Source organism: Mastomys coucha, unplaced genomic scaffold (genome assembly GCF_008632895.1).
Source record: "Mastomys coucha isolate ucsf_1 unplaced genomic scaffold, UCSF_Mcou_1 pScaffold20, whole genome shotgun sequence".
Taxonomy (NCBI): Eukaryota; Metazoa; Chordata; class Mammalia; order Rodentia; family Muridae; genus Mastomys; species Mastomys coucha.
In genome coordinates this window covers 24,957,402-24,979,539 of record NW_022196903.1, presented here as the reverse complement: position 1 = coordinate 24,979,539, position 22,138 = coordinate 24,957,402, and the positions used below count along the sequence as shown (strand labels likewise).

General features: G+C 42.3%; 1 protein-coding gene and 1 pseudogene across 3 annotated transcripts in view; both read right to left on the bottom strand.

Annotated features, from left to right (window-relative positions):
• Window positions 1–4,752: 4,752 nt before the first annotated feature.
• The window catches only part of Strip2 (striatin interacting protein 2), a 51,627-nt gene continuing 34,241 nt past the window's right edge, over window positions 4,753–22,138 (bottom strand). The window contains exons 19-22 of one of the 3 annotated variants that reach the window (XM_031381395.1): window positions 17,568–17,672; window positions 15,390–15,594; window positions 14,276–14,549; window positions 4,753–5,009 (exon numbers count right to left, since the gene is read on the bottom strand). In XM_031381395.1, the coding sequence (XP_031237255.1) occupies window positions 14,299–14,549; window positions 15,390–15,594; window positions 17,568–17,672 (561 nt within the window). In that variant the 3' untranslated portion in view covers window positions 4,753–5,009; window positions 14,276–14,298. Of the gene's footprint in view, window positions 5,010–12,687; window positions 14,550–15,389; window positions 15,595–17,567; window positions 17,673–22,138 lie in introns of those variants that run through there. The other 2 variants (XM_031381396.1, XM_031381394.1) reach the window with 2 other exon arrangements.
• LOC116098444 lies at window positions 8,364–9,168 on the bottom strand (annotated as a pseudogene).

Here is a 22,138-nt window from a genome sequence, read left to right as displayed (position 1 = left end):
CTTCTGCTCTGCTCCGGTTGGCCCCGGAGCTCACTCAGTCCCTGCTTGCTCCGGCCCAAAGATTTATTTATTATTATAAATAAGTACACTGTAGCTGATTTTGTTTTTTTCGAGACAAGGTTTCTCTGTATAGCCCTGGCTGTCCTGGGACTCACTCTGTAGACCAGGCTGGCCTCCAACTCAGAAATCCGCCTGCCTCTGCCTCCCAAGTGCTGGGATTAAAGGCGTGCGGCACCACCGCCCAGCTCACTGTAGCTGATTTTAGATGCACCAGAAGAGGGCATCAGATCTCATTACAGATGCTTGTGAGCCACCCTGTGGTTGCTGGGATTTGAATTCAGGACCTCTGGAAGAGCAGTGCTCTTACCTGCTGAGCCATCTTGACAGCCTGTTTTGCAAGTTCTAATAAGCATTTGAACAGAAAGTTACGAAATGTACAAAGTCATGTTTCCATTTGGAGGCAAGGGGACAGATGGCACTGTCTTAGATAGGAAGTCACTGTCATCAAAGGTGCTGGAGCTAAGGTGAGATGACTTTTCTACTCTGTGCTTCCAAAGACTTCAGAATTTCCTATCAAGTAAAAATTTAAAACTCTTGCTTGCAAAATTTAAATCTGGCCAGTTACTAAAGCCAGAAGCCCAAGCACTTCCTCATGACACACTCAGACACAACCTCCTTGCATTTATAGAACTTGGAAGTCTGGATATCCAGACATGCTGGGAGGAGATATTTCAGACTGTGTTGGCCGATTGCTGCTACGGGAATTGAGTGAATGCCCCTTCCCATCACAAAACACACACACACACACACACACACACACACACACACACACACACGCTCGCGCACACCTCATTTTTCCACTTAGACCCTTTTCCCCTGAAATACTTAAAGTTAGTTTTGGGGAAGAATTATTTAATTCTTGAATTCCCACAACTACCTATTATTGTCATAGACACCATGACTAAACTTGAGCAAGAAAGAGTTTGCAGATTATAAATCCATCACTGAAGGAAGCCAGGGCAGGAACTAGGGGTAGGAACCTGGGAGCAAGACCTGAAGCAGAAGCCATGGAGGGACACTGCTTCCTGGCTTGTTCCCCATGGTTCACTCAGCCGGCTTTCTTATACCACCCAGGACCACCCATCCCGCAGTGTCACTGCCCTCAGTAGGATGGGCCCACTCACAGCAAGCATGATCAAGGAAATGCCCAAAGCCAACCTGGTAGGGGTATTTTCTCAAAAGTCCCTTCTTCTGAAATGACTCTAACCTGTGTCAAGTTGACATTAAAAACCAGCCAGTACACCAATATTATAAAATGGTCTCTAAAAGGGCCAGTCATGGTGATTCATGCCTAAAAATCCCAGCACTTGGGAGCCCAAGGCATTGGGGGATTAAGTGTTTCAGGCCAGCCAGGGCTATAGAGTGAGATCTTCAACTAGATATAAACAAATAAACTCCAGAAAAATAAACGATAAGAGCCAGTGTAGAACAGAGTGCATTACATTCCCAATTATATACAAAACATGTGGTAGGAGGATATAGGAATTTGGGGAGTTTTCTGAAAGGATTAAAAAAATTCATTCTGGGCTGGAGTGGCTCAGCAGTTAAGAGTACTGATTGCTCTACCAGAGGTCCTGAGTTCAAATCCCAGCAATCACATGGTGGCTCACAACCATCTGTAATGGGTTCTGATGCCCTCTTCTGGTGTGTCTGAAGACAGTGACAGTGTACTCACATATATAAAATAAATCTTAAAAAAAAAAAAAATCATTCTGATGGTTTGTATATGCTCGGCCCAGGGAATGGCACTGTTAGAAGGTGTGGCTCTGTTGGAGTAGGTGTGTCCCTGTGGGTGTGGGCTATAAGACCTTCATCCTAGCTGACTGGAAGTCAGTATTCTGATAGCAGCCCCCAAGTGAAGATGTAGAACTCTCAGCTCCTCCTGCACCATGCCTGCCTGGATGCTGCCATGTTCCTGCCTTGATGATAATGGACTGAACCTCTGAACCTATAAGCCAGCCCCAATGAAATGTTATCCTTAGGAGAGCTGCCTTCATCATGGTGTCTGCTCACAGCAGTAAAACTCTAAGACAAGCCACATAACATAAGGTCATTTAAAGTTCAAGAGCAGTGTGAGATTCGTCTTGACAGTGGTGTCTGTTCGCAGCAGTAAAATGTTAAGACAATCCCGTAGGTAATGATGACTTCTGGGGAACAAGATAGGAAAGCAGCCAGGGGGCTGCATTCCTAATTATGTGCTGCTATGTTTCTCATGTGTTTTCTCAGCAAACATGCTAGCAAAAAACTCTAGCTTGACACTCTCTCATACATCCTTTCCCCAAGCCTGAAATATCTTACTTGATTCTAATACATTTATTTTTTAAACAGAATAAACTATTTATCTCTAATAAAAGAAAAACAATTAATTTTGCTATGTTTTAGGGGTTTTTTTTGGAGTGTGTTGTATACACACATATGTTGAAGTATACATGCAACATGTATGTGTACATGAATGTGGCAGCCAGAGACCAATGCTGGGTGACTTCCTCAATTGCTCTCCACCTTATTTTTCGAGACAGGGTCTGTCACTGAGCCTGGAGCTCATTGATTTGGCTGCCCCTACCCTTCTACGAGGTACTCAGCTATATCTTAACACGGGGGTTACAGTTTTGTGCCACTCCCTCTGTCTTTATGTGGTACCTGGGGTCCTCACTCTTGCACAGCATGCCCTTTATCAACTGAACTACCTCCTCAGTCTTATTTGGACTTTTGATGAACATTAGTTAGCATAGGGAATTGAATCGTCACTCCAAAACCAGATTGTCCACATGCTAGCACCCAGCAGCTGCAAACGCTCTCTTGGTTAGTAAATCATCAACAAAAGATGGGATCAAGTTCAGGCTTTTTTGAGAGGAGTTTATCCAGGTGGGCCTTAAATGCAACCACACAGATCCTTATGAAAGCAAAACTGTAGACACTTTGAGAGGAAGCAGCATTGTGGCCACAGAGGTAAAGGCTGGACTGATGTGCTGCAAACACAGGCTCCCTGAACCCCTGCCAGCTGGGCGAGGCAGGGAGCACCTCTCGTTAGAGCCTCTGGAAGGAGTGCAGTGCCCGTGAGACCTTCATCGCAGGCTTTGTTTGTGGCAGTGGAGATTAAACTGAGGACCTCAGACTGCCAGGAAACTGCTCTACCACTGAGCAGTCCCATTCATGTTGTTTTAAGGTCACCCAGTTCCCAGTAACTTGTAACAGTGCTCAGAAGTTAATAGAGTAAGGAAAATATACAGCTAATGGCTAGTTGGATTCTGTATTCCATAGTGATAATACGGTTTTTCTGATCCATAACCCAAAAGTCGTTGGTACTGCTTAACTCTGACACAGACAGTTGTTACTAACGATACTGAAGTGTAGAGAATTTTTTTTTTTGAAATTGTTTTTTTACCATTTTTTTAAGATTTATTTATTATTATAAATGAGTACACTGTAGCTGTCTTCAGACGTACCAGAAGAGGGCATCTGATTTCATTGTGGGTGGTTGTGAGCCACCATGTGGTTGCTGGGATTTGAACTCATGACCTTCAGAAGAGCAGACTGTGCTTTTACCCACTGAGCCATCTCACCAGTCCGAGATTTGTTTTTTTAAAGACTTATATTTTTATTTGTATGTGTGTGTTTTGCCTGCATGTAAGGGCACCATGTGTATGTAGTGCCTGTAGAGGCCAGAAGAGGGCACCATCTATCCACCCTCTAAATGGTGAGGTTCTTTCCTGTAAAAATACTAGGGGGTTTGATGAGCACTTAGGAGATGCAGTAAAAGGAATTTCTCCCATGGCTGGAGGTTTGCCAATACAGCCTCAGAACCCTTTCATTTCAGGAATACCCATCATTGTCTATACCGGCTGCTGTAACAGAACACCATAACCTGGAGGCTGAGAAGTCCAGGCCCAGAGCAGATTCAGGTGTGGCATTCATGGGCAATGCCTTCTCACTGTGCCCTCCACGGTAGAAGAGTGAAAGTCCTCTTGGGTATTTTAATATGAGCACTGATCTTCCTTGGGAGGCCCTGACTTCATGATCTATGTCCCAAAGGCCCCACCTCCTAGTACTATTAACTGGGGCCTAAGGTTGCAACAGAGGAATTGGGAACAGGCATGCACATTCATGTAACATATTGTCATATAAAACCTTGGGTCCAATAACAGGTTTGGTGTGGGCGGGGTTTGTATAAATTTTCATGCTTATTTCTTATAAAATTATTCATTTGTAAGTGACATATAGTGAAATACACATCTGTGATAATACTTGCACACTTACAAAATCATCACAATCAAGATTATGCCAAGTTCCAACATCTCTAAAGTCTCATTGGGTTGTGCTAATCTCTACCTGTCTCTTCCCTCATCCCCTGGTAACAGTTTGCTTGATACGCATTCATACCGTGAGTTTAATTTCTCTTAACACCGTACACTTGAGTAAAGCGGTATAACTGTTTTGAGATACATCTCTATCATTGCATATGTTAGGTTTGGTGTTTTAAGGAGCGTGTACTAGACACATTTGGGAAATTAATTCATCTGAACTATGTTCTTGAAAGTATAATGTGCTCATGCCTTAACTTACATAAACTTTGCAGATAAGAATTTCTAACGAATACCTGAAGCTACTGAAGGCTCACCAGTGGAAGATAACCAAAAACATGGACTGTATCAATCCTCTGTCACTGCAATAAACACCCAAGGTAGCCTGCCATGGTGGCTCAAGCTTTTAATCCCAGCAGAGGCAGGCAAACTTCTGTGAGATCAAGGCTAGCCTGGTCTACGTAGAGTCCCAGGCCAGTCGGGGCTACATATTGAAACCTGTGAAACAAAGAATAAAATCTCACAAAACAACAACAGAAACATAAGAGGAAACTGTTAACTTGGCTCACAGTCCTGAAGGTCCCTTTCACTTGGGTCCTCGTAATGGCAGGGCATTATGGCAGGAGCATCTCGCAGAGCAACTGCTTCCTGAAAGAGCCAGGAAAGGAAGCAAGGGGTTAGAGTCCCATGATCTAGTTTGTGAGTGTTCTCTCCAATTACTAAATATTTTCCCTTAAGGCTCAACCCTTACGACCACACCTTTAAATTCATGGACTTTGACAATAAATCATACATTTTCCAAACGTCCCCTATTTGGCTTTACCCAAACCAACCAACATTTCCCAAACCACTGCTGGTGAGTTTAGACCTCCCTCTGTACTCCATCTTAGAGAGTGCACATTTCTTGTATTGTTAAATGGTCAGTTTGCGATTAGAAAGGCGGTAAATGCTCTTCACTGTACATTTGGGGGTAGAGGAGAGAAAATAGGTAGAGACTCTCAAAAGCTGATGAAAGTTATATTTCATGTATGTAGATAATCATACTTACTCTAAAATCTGTTTTGTTTCTCATGTTAAAAAACCTCATATAAAGTTGCTTTAAAGTAGATGGGGTATGACTAGGCCAATCATAAATATGATTGAGCATGTAAGACTAGTATTGGTACTAGTACAAGTACTGTTAAAAACCTGCTGTTCCACAAAAGTGTCATTTATGATTTAATTATGTAGCATTCTTTACTACAGAAAACATTGATTTACCACAGAGAGATCCTCCTGCCTCTCTTTCCCCAACTATGTTTTAATTTTGAGGCAAGATCTTACTAAGTTGAGAAAGTCACAGCTGAAGGTGACAAAAACCACTGAGACAGATGGTTCTCAGGAGCTCACAGAAAACCTCTTGAGACTCTAAGATCTCTGACAGTCACACCACTCTTCTCCAGAGCTGGGAATCTGCAGTGAGTCGTGTATCATGTATGTCTGTATGTCTAATAGATTGTAACTGCTTCCAGGAGATAATGGACTCCCTAATAGATTTTAACCAGGACTCATGGAGTGTAGGGGATCCTGGGAATTGTAGTTCAGGTTTTCTTTAGAGGCGCAGAGGCCCTGGAAAGTCACGGTGATGATTCACAATTGCTGATCTAGCCTCTGTTTTACCTCTTTATCTCAAAGTTTCTGAAGCTATTTTACAACTATGGTAGACATTATTCTTGGTCCTAGTTATATGCTCCCCTCCTCCCTAAGAGTCTAATGCAGGCGTGCCTTCCTCTAGGGGAGTAATGCCCCTACAGAGTATCAGGCTTGGTCATCTGAGGTGCTTTGCTGTGAACCCTTGAAAGGTGCACCACGTCTGAGCAGCAGGCGCTAAATCTATTTGTATGAATTGGTCTCTTGTCCCTGTTTTACTGAGAACAAAGTCTTTTCCATCAGTCATCTTAGAGCCTGGGGTCCAGAAAGAGAAGACGGGTATAACAAATCCACACTAAGTCTCCAGACCCTTGAGTTAGAAAGAAGTCGTAGTCTTTGTTGTCGCTGTTTGTTTTTATGAGACAGGCTCTCATTGCGCAGTCTATCCTGGCCTCAAACTCAACAGAGGTCCCCCTGCTTCTGCCTCCCAAGTGATGGGACTAAAGGCGTGGTTGTCTGCCCCAGAGTTCTGGGAGTTCTACATGGATATACCCCATCAGCTGGCTTTGGTGTTACAAGTCTCTGAGAATTTTTTTTTGTTTGTTTGTTTTTTGTTTTTTTTAAAAAGATTTATTTTATGTATGATTCGAAAACAGAAATGTTGGTAGCAGGAGTTGGCTAGTATTAGCTGTATTTGTTAAAATTTTACAAGGAAGGAGTGGCAAACCAACCCAATCAACCAACCAACCAACCAACCAATCAACCAAGCAAACAAAAGAACAAAAAACCTGGCCTATTATCAAGCAGGGAAAAGGCAATCAGGAAATGTCACGATTTAACAAAGGGTGACCACTGCAACTGCTTATCCAGCTCACGAGAAAAAACGATGAAGATGCTCGGAATCAGAAGGCTGCTTTAGCACATTGCCCTAGGGTAAAGACCAAGCTGAATGTGGTATTCAAAAGCCCCACTAAATTCTTTCATTGGACAACAAAGCTCAAAGAAGAGAGACTCTGCTACAGCGGCCCTACACTCAGAGGACCTGTAGTCACATCCAGAGAGGCATGCAAAGGAGCTGCACTTGTGACTACTCGCAAATAAGCTAACTGGAGTTAGACTTTGAAAACGCTTCTGATAATGCTGTTCAAAATATAAACTGATTCCCATGCCTCAATAGTCCTTAGCCAGGAAGTACAATAAGGAAGATGTTCAGTCTTGGGAGTACAGAAGAAAGGTTCTCTAAGCCCCTCTTCAGATGTGGCAAAGGCTATTAGAAAAGGAGCTAACCCCATGTACCCTTGCCCCCAGTGGACATCTTCATTGTTGAAATACATCATCAATTTCTCTGGACCTGCGATGGAATTTCATCTTAATTCCATGCAGAGTCATGAGCAGCAACATAATGAAGAAGAGAACTAAGCTATCACAGCTTACTCTCTTTTACAGGCAGACAGACTATAAATAGGAGTACTCTAGAACGTGCAATGGTTTAGTCACTAAGGAATCTAAAGGGGGTGAGCAGAGATGCTGTGCAACTGTTTAAGCGTTTCTGATGCTACATCTCTTGGCCATCAGCCGAACCTTATGCTAACAGCAAACGGAGATGTAGAAAACACTAAATTGATTTAGCAGCTGTGCGCAAGAACCAATGGTAAGAAAAGACTAAGCATTACTGAGAGCACCCATCCCAGGAGGGACTAACCTCCCAGGGGCTTTAAAGCACCTGCTTGAGTTTTCACACGGCTTATTTTATCCCATATTCTATTTGGCACAGTGTGTGGCAGTCGACACATCTCCACTATGATAGTAATGCATCCCCTAGAAGTGACCATCACCACTGCATCAATGAGGGACTTGAATTCCTGGGAAAAGCTTCTCATTTAAATGTTCCACAAGTCCAATACAAACAATCTACTAAGTTGGAGCCACAGCCTCAGAATATTGTTTGCTACTATTAGAACCTGAGTCCAAGCCCATCCAGTTATGCCAAAGGCCATCACAGCTTGGCCAGTCTTGACATTCTCACCAAACTTATCAAGTCAATAGATAAGGTAATCTTAGGGCCATTTTGCCTCCTTCATTGTACAGAGAAATCAAAATCTCTATGCTGTTTATTTTATTAAGATTTATTTATTTATTTCACGTATATGAGTACATTGTAGCTGTCTTCAGACACACCAGAAGAGGGCATCGGATCCCATTACAGATGGTTGTGAGCCACCATGTAGTTGCTAGGAATTGAACTCAGGACCTCTCTGCAAGAGCAGTCAGTGCTCTTAACCGCTGAGCCATCTCTCCAGCCCCTGTTGTTTACTTTAAAGCAGGGAAAAGCCGTTCCCCTACCAATGACTTATTTTGACTTTTTAGCATTTACTAATCAGTCAGATCTTGTTTGCCTTCAGCTCTGCCCAAGATGGAACTCTCTAAAGCCTTGGCAAATTAGTTCAGATCCTTCATTAAAAAAAAAAAAAAAAGAAAGAAAGAAAAAAAAAGAAAAAGAAAAAACCCAGCAGTGGCGGTGCACACCTTTAATCCCAGAACTTGGGAGGCAGAGGCAGGCAGATTTCTGAGTTCGAGGCCAGCCTGGTCTACAGAGTGAGTTCCAGGACAGCCAGGGCTATACAGAGAAACCCTGCCTCGAAAAACCAAACCAAACCAAACCAAGAAAGAAAAAAAAAAAATCCAGCCTTGTGTGGAAGATTCACACCCACCGTGGAACTGCAGGCTCAGTGCAGTCCCCGGCATTGCTGACTTAGACTCCCCTCGTTTAGACAGTGATTCTTGGGAAGCTTTACTTTGTATGGTTTAGCTCTAGCCGTGTTCCCAGAAGCAGTTTTCCCTGACACGGAAGTGGAGGTTCTCTGGCCGGATGACAGCTCCAGCGGCTGGGTTCTCTACTTCTGCGCCCACACAAATCCTTCAAGAACAGAACATTCATGCCTAGCAGGGATTTGAGTTCTGTAGCAACTGCTTCTAAGGAGTATTTGTCACCCATGGGAACACCATCAGGTGGCTCATAAGGACAATTTGGCTCCACATCCCAGCAGGATGTGGTCCTCGGAACAGCGACTTTGATCCTCTGGTCGTTCTTCACAGAAACACTGAGGCCCACTCTCATAATGGCCCACTTCCCTTTCACGTCCCACCTGTCCAGAGTCAGCTTGTGAGAGAGCAACATTTTGGCAATACTTCAGGTGGAGAAGCCAAGTGCTGAAGAAGAGGAGACTACTACAGCTGGCACAGGATCCTGAAGCATGCACTTCAGGCTTTTTTGAGACAAAGGCCTCACTATGTAGCCCAGGCTGGCCCCCAAACCACGATTTTCCTGCCTCTATTTCTAAGTACAAAGAAATCTGTTTCTAGCCCCAGAGAACACTGACAGGTAGCAAAGTTGAAGTGTCTCTTCAGCACATAGCAAATGCAAGGCCAGCCTGAGCTATGCGAGACCCTGCCTCAAAGACAGAAGAAAACAAATGCAGTCTTGTTTTGACTGTGAATTGACAAAAAAAATCTGTATATGTTTGTGATATACAAAGATGTCCTGGTGTTAGGGTGCAGTGGCACAGGCCCTCAATCCCAGCACTCAGGAGGCAGCTGCAGGCAGATCTCTTAAGTTTGAGGCTAGCCTGGTCTACAGAGTGAGAAACCCAGTCTTGAAAACCAGAAGAAAACAAACAAAACTCTCAAAAGGATGTTCCAGTATATGTCCACATTTGAAATGATTACTATTAATTCAGTTAAACATGTTACTGCTATTCAGTTTTCAAGTCGCAGAGTCAACAGACTCTGCATCTATGTCAAGGTCAGCCTGGGAGCCTGTCTCTATAAAAAGAGGGGGCAGGGAGAAACAGAGACACTTGATGAGATCCTGGACTTTAAGATTTCATTGTGGGGCTGGAGAGATGGCTCAGCCATTAAGAGCACTGACTGCTCTTCTGAAGGTCCTGAGTTCAAATCCCAGCAACCACATGGTGGCTCACAACCATCTGTAATGAGATCTGATCCCCTCCTTCTGGGGTGTCTGAAGACAGCTACAGCAAGCGGGGCTGGAGAGAGTGGGGCCCAATTAGGAGCTGGAGAGTCGGCGTAGCGGTTAAAAGCACTGATTGCTTGGAGGTCCTGAGTTCAAATCCTAGCAACCACACGGAGGCTCACAACCATCGGTAACGGGGTCGGATGCCTTCTGGTGTGTCTGAAAAACAGCTACAGTTTTCTTACATGTAATAAATAAACAAATCTTTAAAAAAAGGTTTTATTGGCTAAGGTTGAAGTCCTCCTTGGGGAGGGAGCTGCATGTATTTTGTGTAGAATAGGAACAGATACTCATTAGCATGAGCATAAAAGCATTATACTACCCCATACCTGTCAGTCTCTGGGGAGAGGATGCTCTTCCGGCTGATAGTTAGGCTTGTCCATGTGAGCTGATTGCAGGCATCAGCCAATGACATGAACAATGTCCCTTCTGCACCACAAGCAGGAGCTCTGAAATGTACTTGCACAGTATGGTTTGTTTCCTGCTTTTGCCTTTTAGAATGAAACAGTGTGTGGTAGGAACATCCATTCAGACTTATGCCAGGATAAGAATAATTTTAGAGAAAAGCCAATACAGGATCCAAGGTGAGTGTAGTGCCTGGCTCCAGACCCATGATGATGAACTAAACATTTGTAACATCATTCAGGTTTTTTTTTAAAAAGATTTATTTTTATGTTTATGAGTTTACTATAGCTGGACAGATGGTTGTGAGCCATCATGTGGCTGTTGGGAATTGATTCAGGACCTCTGCTCGCTCCAGCCCCACTTGCTCTGAGTTAGCCCCACTCGCTCCAAGTTGGCCTCACTCAATCCGGCCCAAAGATTTATTTATTATTACATCTAAGTACACTGTAGCTGTCTACAGACACACCAGAAGAGGGTGTCAGATCTCATTACAGAGGGTTTTGAGCCATCATGTGGTTGCTGGGATTTGAACTCAGGACCTTCAGAAGAGCAGTCAGTGCTCTTAACTGCTGAGCCATCTTTCCAGCTCATCATTCAGGTTTGAGTTCTATATTTATCCTATATCCTTTTCTATTTAACATGACTTTAAGATTATCTTATATTGCCGGGCAGTGGTGGCGCACGCCTTTAATCCCAGCACTTGGGAGGCAGAGGCAGGAAGATTTCTGAGTTCAAGGCCAGCCTGGTCTATAGAGTGAGTTCCAGGACAGCCAGGCCTACACAGAGAAACCCTGTCTCGATAAACAAAAGAAAAATTATCTTATGTTAAAGAATTAGAGATCAAATTTCTAAGTCCAGGTTTTCTTTTATTAAAGTATTCAGTGAGATGAACAATATTATCAATCAACACAAACCTCACTGAAATATTCACAAAGAAAGTCTTTATATTATAAATCATATAAATGGCATGCTTCTGTGTAGAAACTGTAATCTCCATTAAATGTTGATTAATCTGAAGCTATTCCTAACCACATACTCCAGCTCTCAATCTGGGAGATCTAACCTAGTTTTCTTAGACATGGGGCTCACTGTGATACCAGAAAGTTAGCCACAGCAAGCTGTGGGGGAAAATGATGTGATTTAAATTAATCATTCTTTTTTGCAAGGTATAATAGTTTCTCCACCTGCATTAAGAATTAATATTCTCAAGAGTTATAAATAATAAAATACAACATATTAAAGCCTAGTATACTTATGTGCCTCAGAAAGCATTTATGTGCTTTTTTTTTTTTTTAAAGGCAACTTGTTTTTTCTTTACAGAATTGAATACAATATAACTTTAAAGTAGATTGGTGATGATTCTATTTCCCGGAAAATTATTTTTTTACTCAGATATTAAAATCATAGTAGCCTGACCCTAGGTGAGTAAAATTGCAGTAAGCTGTTTGAAATGAGGATTGCTGTCATGCTTTGATACAATTTGCAAATTATTTTATGATACCTTCATCTGTTACATACTTAACATTCTCTGTCATTTTCCATAGTAAGAAACCCTGCTACCCGAAGCACAGAGGTACTGATAGCTCCTCTGGTAATGTCTCTATAGTGACCTAAAATGAGACTGTGCTTGACAAAGGGAAGAGTAAATGAGCCAGGTTGGACCAGCTCTCTAGGAATAAAGTGTCCTTGTGCTATCATAAAAAGATTCATTAGTGTCTGGGCAGTGAGGAGACCTTTAAAATAAAAAAGTTCAAAGATTTGAGTTGAAAAGCAGAAGATGCTGGGCAGTGGTGGTGGACACCTTTAATCCCAGCACTTAGGAGGCAGAGGCAGGTGGATTTCTGAGTTCGAGGCCAGCCTGGTCTACAGAGTGAGTTCCAGGACAGCCAGGGCCACACAGAGAAACTCTTGTCTCAAAAAACCAAAACCAAAACCAAAACCAACAACAACAACAAAAAAGGCAAAAACAAAAAAACAACAACAACAAAGAAAAGAAAAGCAGAAGATGAAAATGTGATTTTTCTATGTAGGAGGAGTAGAGAATCCTCCATGAAATGTGTGATACTTCTAGTACAAACCATATTGAAACTGCTAGCAGGTTAAAAAAAAAAAAGAAAAAAAAAAGAAAAGGGAGAAAGAAAGAAAGGAAAGAAAGAAAGAAAAAGAAAAGGTAAAAAACAATCAACATTGTTGGGAGAAAAAATATAAACTGATGCTGTTGCTTCTCATAGAAAAAAAATCAGCACAAATGGACGAATCTCAGTAAATAAAACCTTCTATAATCATTTAAAATGAATTTGTTGGAGGTGGTGGCCCATGCCTATGACACTCAGCAAGCAAGGGAAGGAGGGCTACTACAAGTACAAGGCCAGCCTGGCTACACAGTAAGGTCTGGCCTAGCCAGGGCTACATAGCCAGATCCTGTCTCACTCTATGCTCGCTCAGGTGAGATTTGGGGTTATATTAGACAGTAATTTTCCGCAGTGTACTCAGCTGTTTAAACACTGAAATAGTGAAAAATCCTAGAGTAGAACAGAACAGAACTCAGGTGAGCTGCAGCCAAAGTAACGGAGATGGAGACAACTCCACGTTTGTCCTACTGGGATGAATATTCTCAGTTCACCTATGAGCAGTTCCTGGAGCTAAATAAGCACTTGGAGAAAGACTGCCACCCTAAGGAGGAGACTCTAGAGGCCTTGGCTGGCTCACTCAAACTGACAAAAGGAGACATCAGGATTTGGTTCTTCAGGAAAAGGCATGAGAGGAAGTTCAAGCGGTTGTCTAAGGCCTGCAAGAATTGAAAAACATGGTGTCACCACTGTACATCAAGAGGGACCACCAGGCAGAACCCGAAGGAGTCCTCTCAAAATGACCCTGGACTCCCTGAAGCTTCAGAGGCCTTGAAGGGCCTCACACTCTCTTCTGGGTACCAAAGAGAGATAGCATGTCACAGAACTTCTGACTCCCTGGCATAGGCTCTTTTCGTTAATGGTTTTAACTTCCTTCTTAGGGCAGGGGGCTGTTGGGTTTCATGTCTATAGATGGTACATGAATAATAAAGCTTGCATTCACAGCAAAAAACCTGAAATACTTTGTGAGAAACCTAAGATATCTTGGAGAAGGCCATGTTATATTACTTGTGGCTCTTTTCAAATGACAAAGCATTCAATGTACTACACAGAATACACATGAAATCTTTTTTACATTGAACACAGATCTCTTAAGGAAAAAACCCTACACGACGCACACTGTTCTGGAGCATGCAGTGTTCTGGGAACAGCCATCCACATACAGATGCAGTGCTCTCAAGTCATCTTAGAACCAATGATTACTTATAAAGAGGTGAGCATCAACATTCTAAATGTGAAAGACAGTAGAAAGTTGGTTTTGCCAAATGATACATCCCAGGCATTTTGAGTGGGTGAGAAGAAGAGGCTCATTTTATGGTGTGTATCTATCCCCCTGCTTGAGATGAATGTCATGGGTCAAATGCCATAACAAACTTCCTTTCACTACTGTAGCTGACAAAGGCTAGCCACAGTAACAAAAAGGCTAGCTAGCCTGGCTCTAGGCAAGATTAAAGCAGGTCTCAAAGAGTCTGTCCAGGACTGATCCATCAGGAGATCTGAAGGCCAACTAGGTACCCAGCTGAGCCTAGGGCAAGTTGATCCATTTGCTTTGACTCAGGATCACAGTCTTGCAACCACCTTCAAGCCCAATGGCATCCAGAATAGCCCTGAATTATGCTGGGTGTCTCTGCTGGATGCTGGGCTGGAACCGAACCGCCCTGACACACGGTATGAAGGCTGAGTGGGCAGGACAGGCAAAGAACGTTACTAGAGCCAACCTCCATCGGATGCTTGGAAGAGCTCAGTGGTTCTGGAGCAGCTCCTCCCAGCAGATGGGCTGTGAGAACACCTCTCTCTCCAGCCAGAGCTCATAGGAATAATGGAAATCTTCAGGCAGATCCAGCCTCTGCCCCAGCACGCTCTGCAAGCAGTTATCCACAGGTGAGAATTCTGAGTCCTGAGGTTTATCATATCGGCGGCTGTTAAAAGCCTCGATGTTGGCCCTCAGGGTGCATTCTTCTGCTTGGAAGTCCCATGGCCTAGCATCGATGTCTGACATAGGAAGAGAGGAAGAAGAAGAAACATACAACTCAGGATGCTACTCTCCTTCGCAGAGCATGGCCAATGGGATCCTAACAGGGAAACTGCTCAGAATGCTCTTTTAAGAGCTATGTGTAAAGTAGACATACAGCATGCTTACAGGTTCCAAAAGTATTCATATGCTCACAGATAAACTATTACATACAGAAATGATCCTTGGCAGACTTGAAGCTGGTAACTGCTGAGAAAGGAGATGAGAGGGCTTTTTACTGTAATCTCTTGTTTATTTCTTTCTAGTAATTTATTATAATTGTTAAGAGCAATTAAATTCCTCTTATTGGGCTTTCCATAGAGGATGAAAATGGGAGATTTTCTCCTGGGGGAGACTGGAACAGAACATGAAGAGTCAATCTGGACCAACTCAGCCAGGCATGGTGGTGCATACCTTTAATCGTAGCATTTGGGGGGCAGACGCAGGTAGATCTCCTGAGTCTGAGGTCAGCCTACTTTACATAGCAAGTTCTAGGACAGCCAGGGTTACATAGTGAGATCATGTCTCAAACAAAACAAAACAATAAAACTAAAACAAACAAACAAAAAGTATAAGAAGGCAAACATTTTACCCCATCATAAAATTTGTATCATATATAGGGGTTCCGGAGATGGCATGAGGACCTGACTTCAGATCCTGACAGCTACATAAAAGCCAGGTACAGCAGTATGCACTTATAACCATGGTGCTGCAGGAGCAGAGATAGGCAAATCCCAGGAGCTTAGTGGCCAGTCAGCCTAGCCAATCAACGAGCTCCAAGTTCACGAAAAACACCTACCATCTACTTTGAGAATACTTACCGTTCCCATAAGCCCAGTCATCATTCATGCGATGGCGCACTTTCTGGTAAATGGCTGACATGGTCTTCATGTTGCTTTTTCTCCATTGGCGCCCAAGGTACTTGGTCTGTATCTTTAGAAGCTTCAGGACATAAAGTTGTAGCATGGCCTGTTTGACCTTGAGAGCTCGCTTTAAGATTGGAGCTGACTTAAACACCACCAACATCTGCCCAATGAAACAGGGGCAGGGTAACAAATAGTCCATCATCACATGAAGTTTCTTAGGATTTCCAATGCAGACCATACAGACAAACCTGGTTGGCTATCCTAGGACACCCTAGTATCTTGAATTGAATTGGAACATAAAATTCAACTTATGTGTCCAGATTTCTAAATACCAATACATATTTCTGAGTGATTGTAAAATGAGATGCCCATTTTGTCTGCCAATAACTTAAGCCCATGGATTTTAACTACTCTACATAAGAGTTAGTCTTAAAGAATACAGAAGACCTGCATAAGGAGTTTAAGAATAGCGTGGGGTGAGTGAAACACTGTCTAAAACACACACACACACACACACACACACACACACACACACACACACACACACACGCATTAAGCTAGACATGATGGCACATGCTTGCAATCACAATATTCAGAAGCTGATCATGAGGTCAAAGCCAGTCTTGTGATATACAACAAAACCAAGAACTAACTCATTTAAAGTTTATAATATTCACACTGGAAAGATGGCTTAGCATTTAAGAACACTTGTTGCTCTTCTAGAGGACCTGGGTTCAATTCCCAGCATCCTTATCATAGTTCACAACCATCTGTAACTCCAGTTCCATAGCATGTAATGCCTTCTTCTGACCTCTGTGGGTACCAAGTATGAAGTGGTACACATACATACATGAAGGCAAAGCACAAATAAAATAAATAAATCTAAAAAATTATATAACTCAAAACGAAGATTATCTGACATATGTACCATTTCCACTATTCCTAGTTTCTTGTGTATCATTGGAGATAATTTCTTTCTTTGAGACGGGGTTTCTCTGTGTAGTCCTGGCTGTCCTGAGACTTGCTCTGTAGCCAGGCTGGCCTAAAGCTCCTGAGTGCTGGGATTAAAGGCATGAACCATCACCACCTGGTCTTTTTGTTATTTTCCTAAGATTTAAAACTATTTAGTTAAATTTTGTCACATATATACATGTGTTTTTACATATGTTTACAAATACTTCATAGTACTCATGTAGAGGTCAGTAGACAGCTTTTAGTTTTCTCCTCCCACTATGGGGTCAACAGGTATTCATGGCAAGCACTTTTGCCAGCTGGGCCATCTCACTGGTCGTAGAGGAAATTTTTGTTTATAGATATGTCACATCTATATTTTTATATTTTAACACAATAGCCAACTACTCTGTTCAATATCTTGCTTAAATTGTTTTAAATTTGTGTGTATGTGTTCGTGTGCTTGTGCACAAAAATATGAGTCCAGGTGCCCTTAGTGACAAGAGGCACTGGCTCTCCCTGCAGCTGAAGTTACAGGCAGATGTGAACTGCCTGATGTGGGTGCTAGAAACCAAACTTGGGGCCTTTGCAAGAACAGCACATGCTCTTAACTACTGAGCCATCTCACTAACCCCCATATCCCACAGGGTCTCTCTATATAGATCAGGCTAGCCTTAAAATCACAGAGCTCCTCCTTGCCTCTTCTTACTGAGTGTTGGGATTAAAGGCCTCATTTAATTTAATAATATTACTTGAAAATTATTCCACACCAGCAGAGAAATCCCTCATTCTTTTGAGTGGTTTTATCATAGTCTACTATAAGGGCACATCATAATTTATTTAAGCAGTTGGTTCTTGTTAATGAACATTTAGGTTGTTTCCAAACTCTTATTACTACAAGCAACATTGCAATGAATGTTAGACTTGCTTCGTTTTAGGGATGTGTAAGTATAATCAAATGTGGCTGGCTTCCCTTGTTAGAGCTACCTTAAGAGTGCCTGTATTTAGCTCCCTGGAAAGAAACGGACTGGTGAGTACTCACCTTGGAATAAGTACCCAGAGTTAGGAAGTGCAGAAATGTCTACACCAGTTATCTACAGAACTTTCTAATAGGCAATGTACAAATGCTAACGATGCGCGACTCAGTTGAGTGGATGCTTCTGTGATGTAAAGGCCTCTTACCATGGTCCTGGAATGCTTCCATTTGGTCAGCTTATTGAGCAGCCTCAGGAGGTTGATGCAGGAAAAGAGGTTCCTCCAGCAGAACTGGCTGTTGTCTCCAGCTTCCTGAAATGAGGAACATCATCATCTCAATACCCACAAGGCTTCCTTCCATTCCCCAGAAGATTGCATGTCTCTGTTGATCAGGTCAGGTGAATATCCAGTAGGAAATGCTGCCTCTTTACTCCTGTCCTTTACATTAAAAAAAAAAAAATCTCATTTCTGAGGGCATACTATCCTTAACCTGAAAACTTATAGTTAGGCTGAGCATGTAGCTCAGTAATAGAGCTGTGTGCCTGAATCCCAACCAAACAAAGCAAATAAACAAACAGAAAACAAATAAAACAGACACTCAACTGACAAGCCGGCAAGACTTTCTTTGGAGGGGTTGGGGTGCAGGGGTTGAGGTAGGGTTTCTCAGTGTAGCCCTGGCTGTCCTGGAACTTGCTCTGTAGACCAAGCTGGCCTTGAACTCAGGATCCACCTGCCTCTGCCTCCTGAGTGCTAGGACTAAAAGTGTGCGCCACCACCGCCTGGCTCTACAAGACTTTCTCTAGAGCAAGTGTTGGTTAGAAAGGCAATACAGAAACACAGGAACTTGACTCAAGCACACTTTCTGTGCTTATCACTTAGAAACAGAGATGGTAAGTTTACTGCTGTAATCTTTGTGCTCATGAAAGCAGTGTTTGCAGTTGCTGGGAGCTTGGTCTCATCCTGGGGGACTGTAAACAATATGGTTTGAGCTGGCTCTACCACATGGGATTCAGGGATAAAATTCAGGTTGTTAGGTTTGTGGCAAGTGCTTTTTTTTGGCTAGGTCGCTGCCCTGGCTCATGTGATCATCTTGATTAGGCTTAACTGACATGGGAAGACCCACTCTGACCATTCCCTGGGCTTGGGTCCTGGGTTGCATAAAAAAGGAAGAGAAAGCCAGCTAAGCTTAAATATTCATATTCCTTCCTTTTATGAGTAGATACAGAGTGACCAGTGTCTGCTGCCAAGGCTTCCCTATGGTGTTAGAACTGCAAAATAAACCCTTCCCTCCTTAAATTGCTTTTGTTAGGGAGTTTTTCATCACAGCCACAGGAAAAGTAACAGAAAAGGAAAAATAGCAGTCCATGTGTGCAAGTGACTACAGAGACCAAAAGACAGTGTTAGAACTCCCAACGGTAAACTTATAGGCTGTTGTAAGTTTCCTGATGTGAATGCTGGGAACTACACTCAGGATCTAGAAAAATAGCTAGTGCTCTTACCACTGAGACATCTCCCCAACCCTCTTGCATGAAGACTTGTGAGTACCAGGCAGTGGTGGTACACACCTTTAATCCAGACCTCAAGAGGCAGAGACAGGTGGATCTCTGGAGTTTGAGGCCAACCTGGTCTACAAAGCAAGTTCCAGGACAGCCAGGGCTACACAGAGAAACCCTCTTTCAAACAAAACAAAACAAAACAAAACAAAAAAAGCTTGTGAGTATCTAACCAGAGATAATAGATCATATCAGATAGAAATAGGTATCTACTCAGAAACATTTTTTCAAGAACAAAAATATGGCCTCTTAATATTAAATATGTGATTGTGTATGTGTGCTTCTATGTATATACATATATATCATAATACATATTTATAATACATACATATATATTATATAGAATATATAACAAGCCTGTATCCTAGCACTTAAGAAGCAGAGGCAGAGGCAGGAGAATTTCAAGTTTCAGGCCAGCCTGAGGTACATAAGGAATTCTATGACAGCTTGGATCACATAGTAGCAACACTCTGTCTCCAAAAACATATTGAGACTGTCAAGATGGCTCAGCAGGTAAAGGTGACTGCCCCAATCATGATGATCAAGTTTGATCCCTGTAATCCACTTAATGGAAGGAGAACCAACTCCTGCAAGTTGTGTATACACACACACACATACACACACACACACACACACACGAGAGAGAGAGAGAGAGAGAGAGAGAGAGAGAGAGAAAGAGAGAGAGAGAGAGAATAAATGTAAAAAGTAGACAAGGCTGGGATACCTTTCCGTAGTACAGGCTTGCCTGTAATGCACAAAGCTCTTGGTGAGAGCTCTATCACTGAAAAAAATCGACAAGAATTTTGCGTGTGTTCTACCCTCACAATTAAATCACTACTGTAGAACGCCTAGAGTCTCGAGTTTCAGTTTATCCTACTTTTTATCATAGCCCAGTTAAAAGTAAGTAAAAACCCACACTATGCCAATTGTCTAGCTAATCCAGATGACCAAGGGAAGAGCAGAATTTGTCTTTGATTTTTGACTGAGGAAACAATTGGTTTGAGTCTGAGCACTAGACGGGATTCAGGTGTTTTTGGGAAACTTGGTCATCCACCGAAGCAAAAACTAAGGCCCAGAGAGGGAAAGACTGCACAGAACAAGACCACACATAAACGTGGACCCAAACATGCCCCAACCATGATGAACACTTAACTTCCACTGAATATGGAGTCTTCCCACTGTTCCCTTTCTAGCCACGTTCTGGAATGCTAAACACTGAATGTGACTGCCAAGAGGCATTTCTTTGATTTTCCTCTTTCTGAAAGTCTTGAAGACTGTAGGTCAGAGAAGTCTCCCCTATGCCTAGTCTAATTATTCAGATCAGCAGAAGGTAAATATCTACAGACAAACAAGAATAAGAAAAAATAGTAAGGTTCTTTTCTTTTTAAAAATTTAATTTTAGCCAGGTGGTGGTGGCGCACGCCTTTAATCCCAGCACTTGGGAGGCAGAGGCAGGCAGATTTCTGAGTTTGAGGCCAGCCTGGTCTACACAGTGAGTTCCAGGACAGCCAGGGCTACACAGAGAAACCTGGTCTCAAAAAAAAAAAAAATACAAAAAAAAAAAGTGTGGAGTTACAAACAGTTGTGAGCCACTATGTTGGGTTTGAGAAATGGCACCCCATCTCCTGTGCAAGAGCAGCCAGTGCTCTTAACTGCTGAGCTATCTTTTCAACCTTGGGGTTCACTGCTTCAAAGAACATCTGACTGACTTGATAATCAGATAGAGCCTTGAAAAAAGGGCTGCTAGGTGTGAAATCTAATACATTTGAAACCCTGTCACAGACATCTAAGTCCAGCAGTGATGACTCTTGCTTCTGCACTAAGAAGCCAATGCTGTTACTAGTAACTTGATGTTCTATAATAAATCTAGAAAGTAGTAGCCTGAGGCAAGTCTAAACACCCAATGACCCTTTTCCTGATGAGCTTTCTCTAGCTTTAGGAAAACTGCTCCAGATCTATGTCCAACCCTATTTCTGCCATCCCATTTCTACTGTTGCTTTGTGCTTTAAGGGGTTCCATACCACTTACTAAAATAATTTTTCGGTAGGTCTTAATACTTAATGACTGCAAATTAAAAACTTTTTTTTCTTGTGAACCAGTCTTCGTTTTCTTTACTATGGCTCTTATAATTGAAAATGAAGACATTTCAGACTCTCTTTTGCCACATCATTATAGGATAATCCCCTTCCCATATGGATTTCTGACAAGTTGCTGCTGGATGAAGGACCTAGATATAAATATAAAGGAGAAATGGTTCTCAGATGGAGTGAGTGATAAAGAAACTCTTGAGACCACTCACCTAGGGCATCTTAGTGAACTACATGTGCCTCAGAGTCTGAGAAAATCGGCCCAGTTACTGACATCTAAAGGACATTCTCTAGAAATAGTGAGCAAGAGGAAACATGACAAAATGATTTAAAAGTTTTTATTTATGGGCCTTCCTCTGTATAAATATTTCATGGGAAATGGACATAAATATTATGTTCACACTATAATCATGCTAAGGAAACAATAACACTAAAGGTAATATAGATTTGAAACAATGATGTTGAATATCAGAACAAAAACTTGATTTATTTTGCTTGTTTTTGAATATAGAGTCTCACAATGTAGCCTGGGCTGGTGTGGAATTCATTATATAGTCCACGCAGGCCTCAAATATGTAGCAACTCTCCTGCCTCTGCCTACTGAATGTTGGCATTACAGATGTGTACCACCATGTCTGATCAAAACAAAATACAACACCAACAAAATACAAAACAAAACCAAAATTCAAAACTTTAAAACTGTTTTTTTTTTTTAACATTTATTTATTTATTTTGAGAGAGAGAGAGAGAAAGAGGGGGGTGCTGTCAGAGGACAACTTGAGGAAGGAGTTCTTATTTCTACCATGTGGGTGCTGGCATTGCCCTCCGGCTGCCAGCCTTGGCAGGCAGCAAATGCCCTTACTTGCTGAGCCACCTCGCTGACACCCAACAACTTTTCTTTAAAGGATTGTAACTGGTTAAACAGTGTCTGGAAGGATGCTACACACCTTGATATTTCAGTGCAATGATTACATCCTGAAAAGAAAACCCAACTAATAGAAATATTCTGGAACATCTAGAAGAACTTGGACTAGGAAGTTGTAAGGATTACTGAGGGGACTTGGCATATAAATTTAAGTAAACTAAACACATTTTATGTCTTTCTTCAACAAAAATCAAGCCCAAATTTGAACAATTT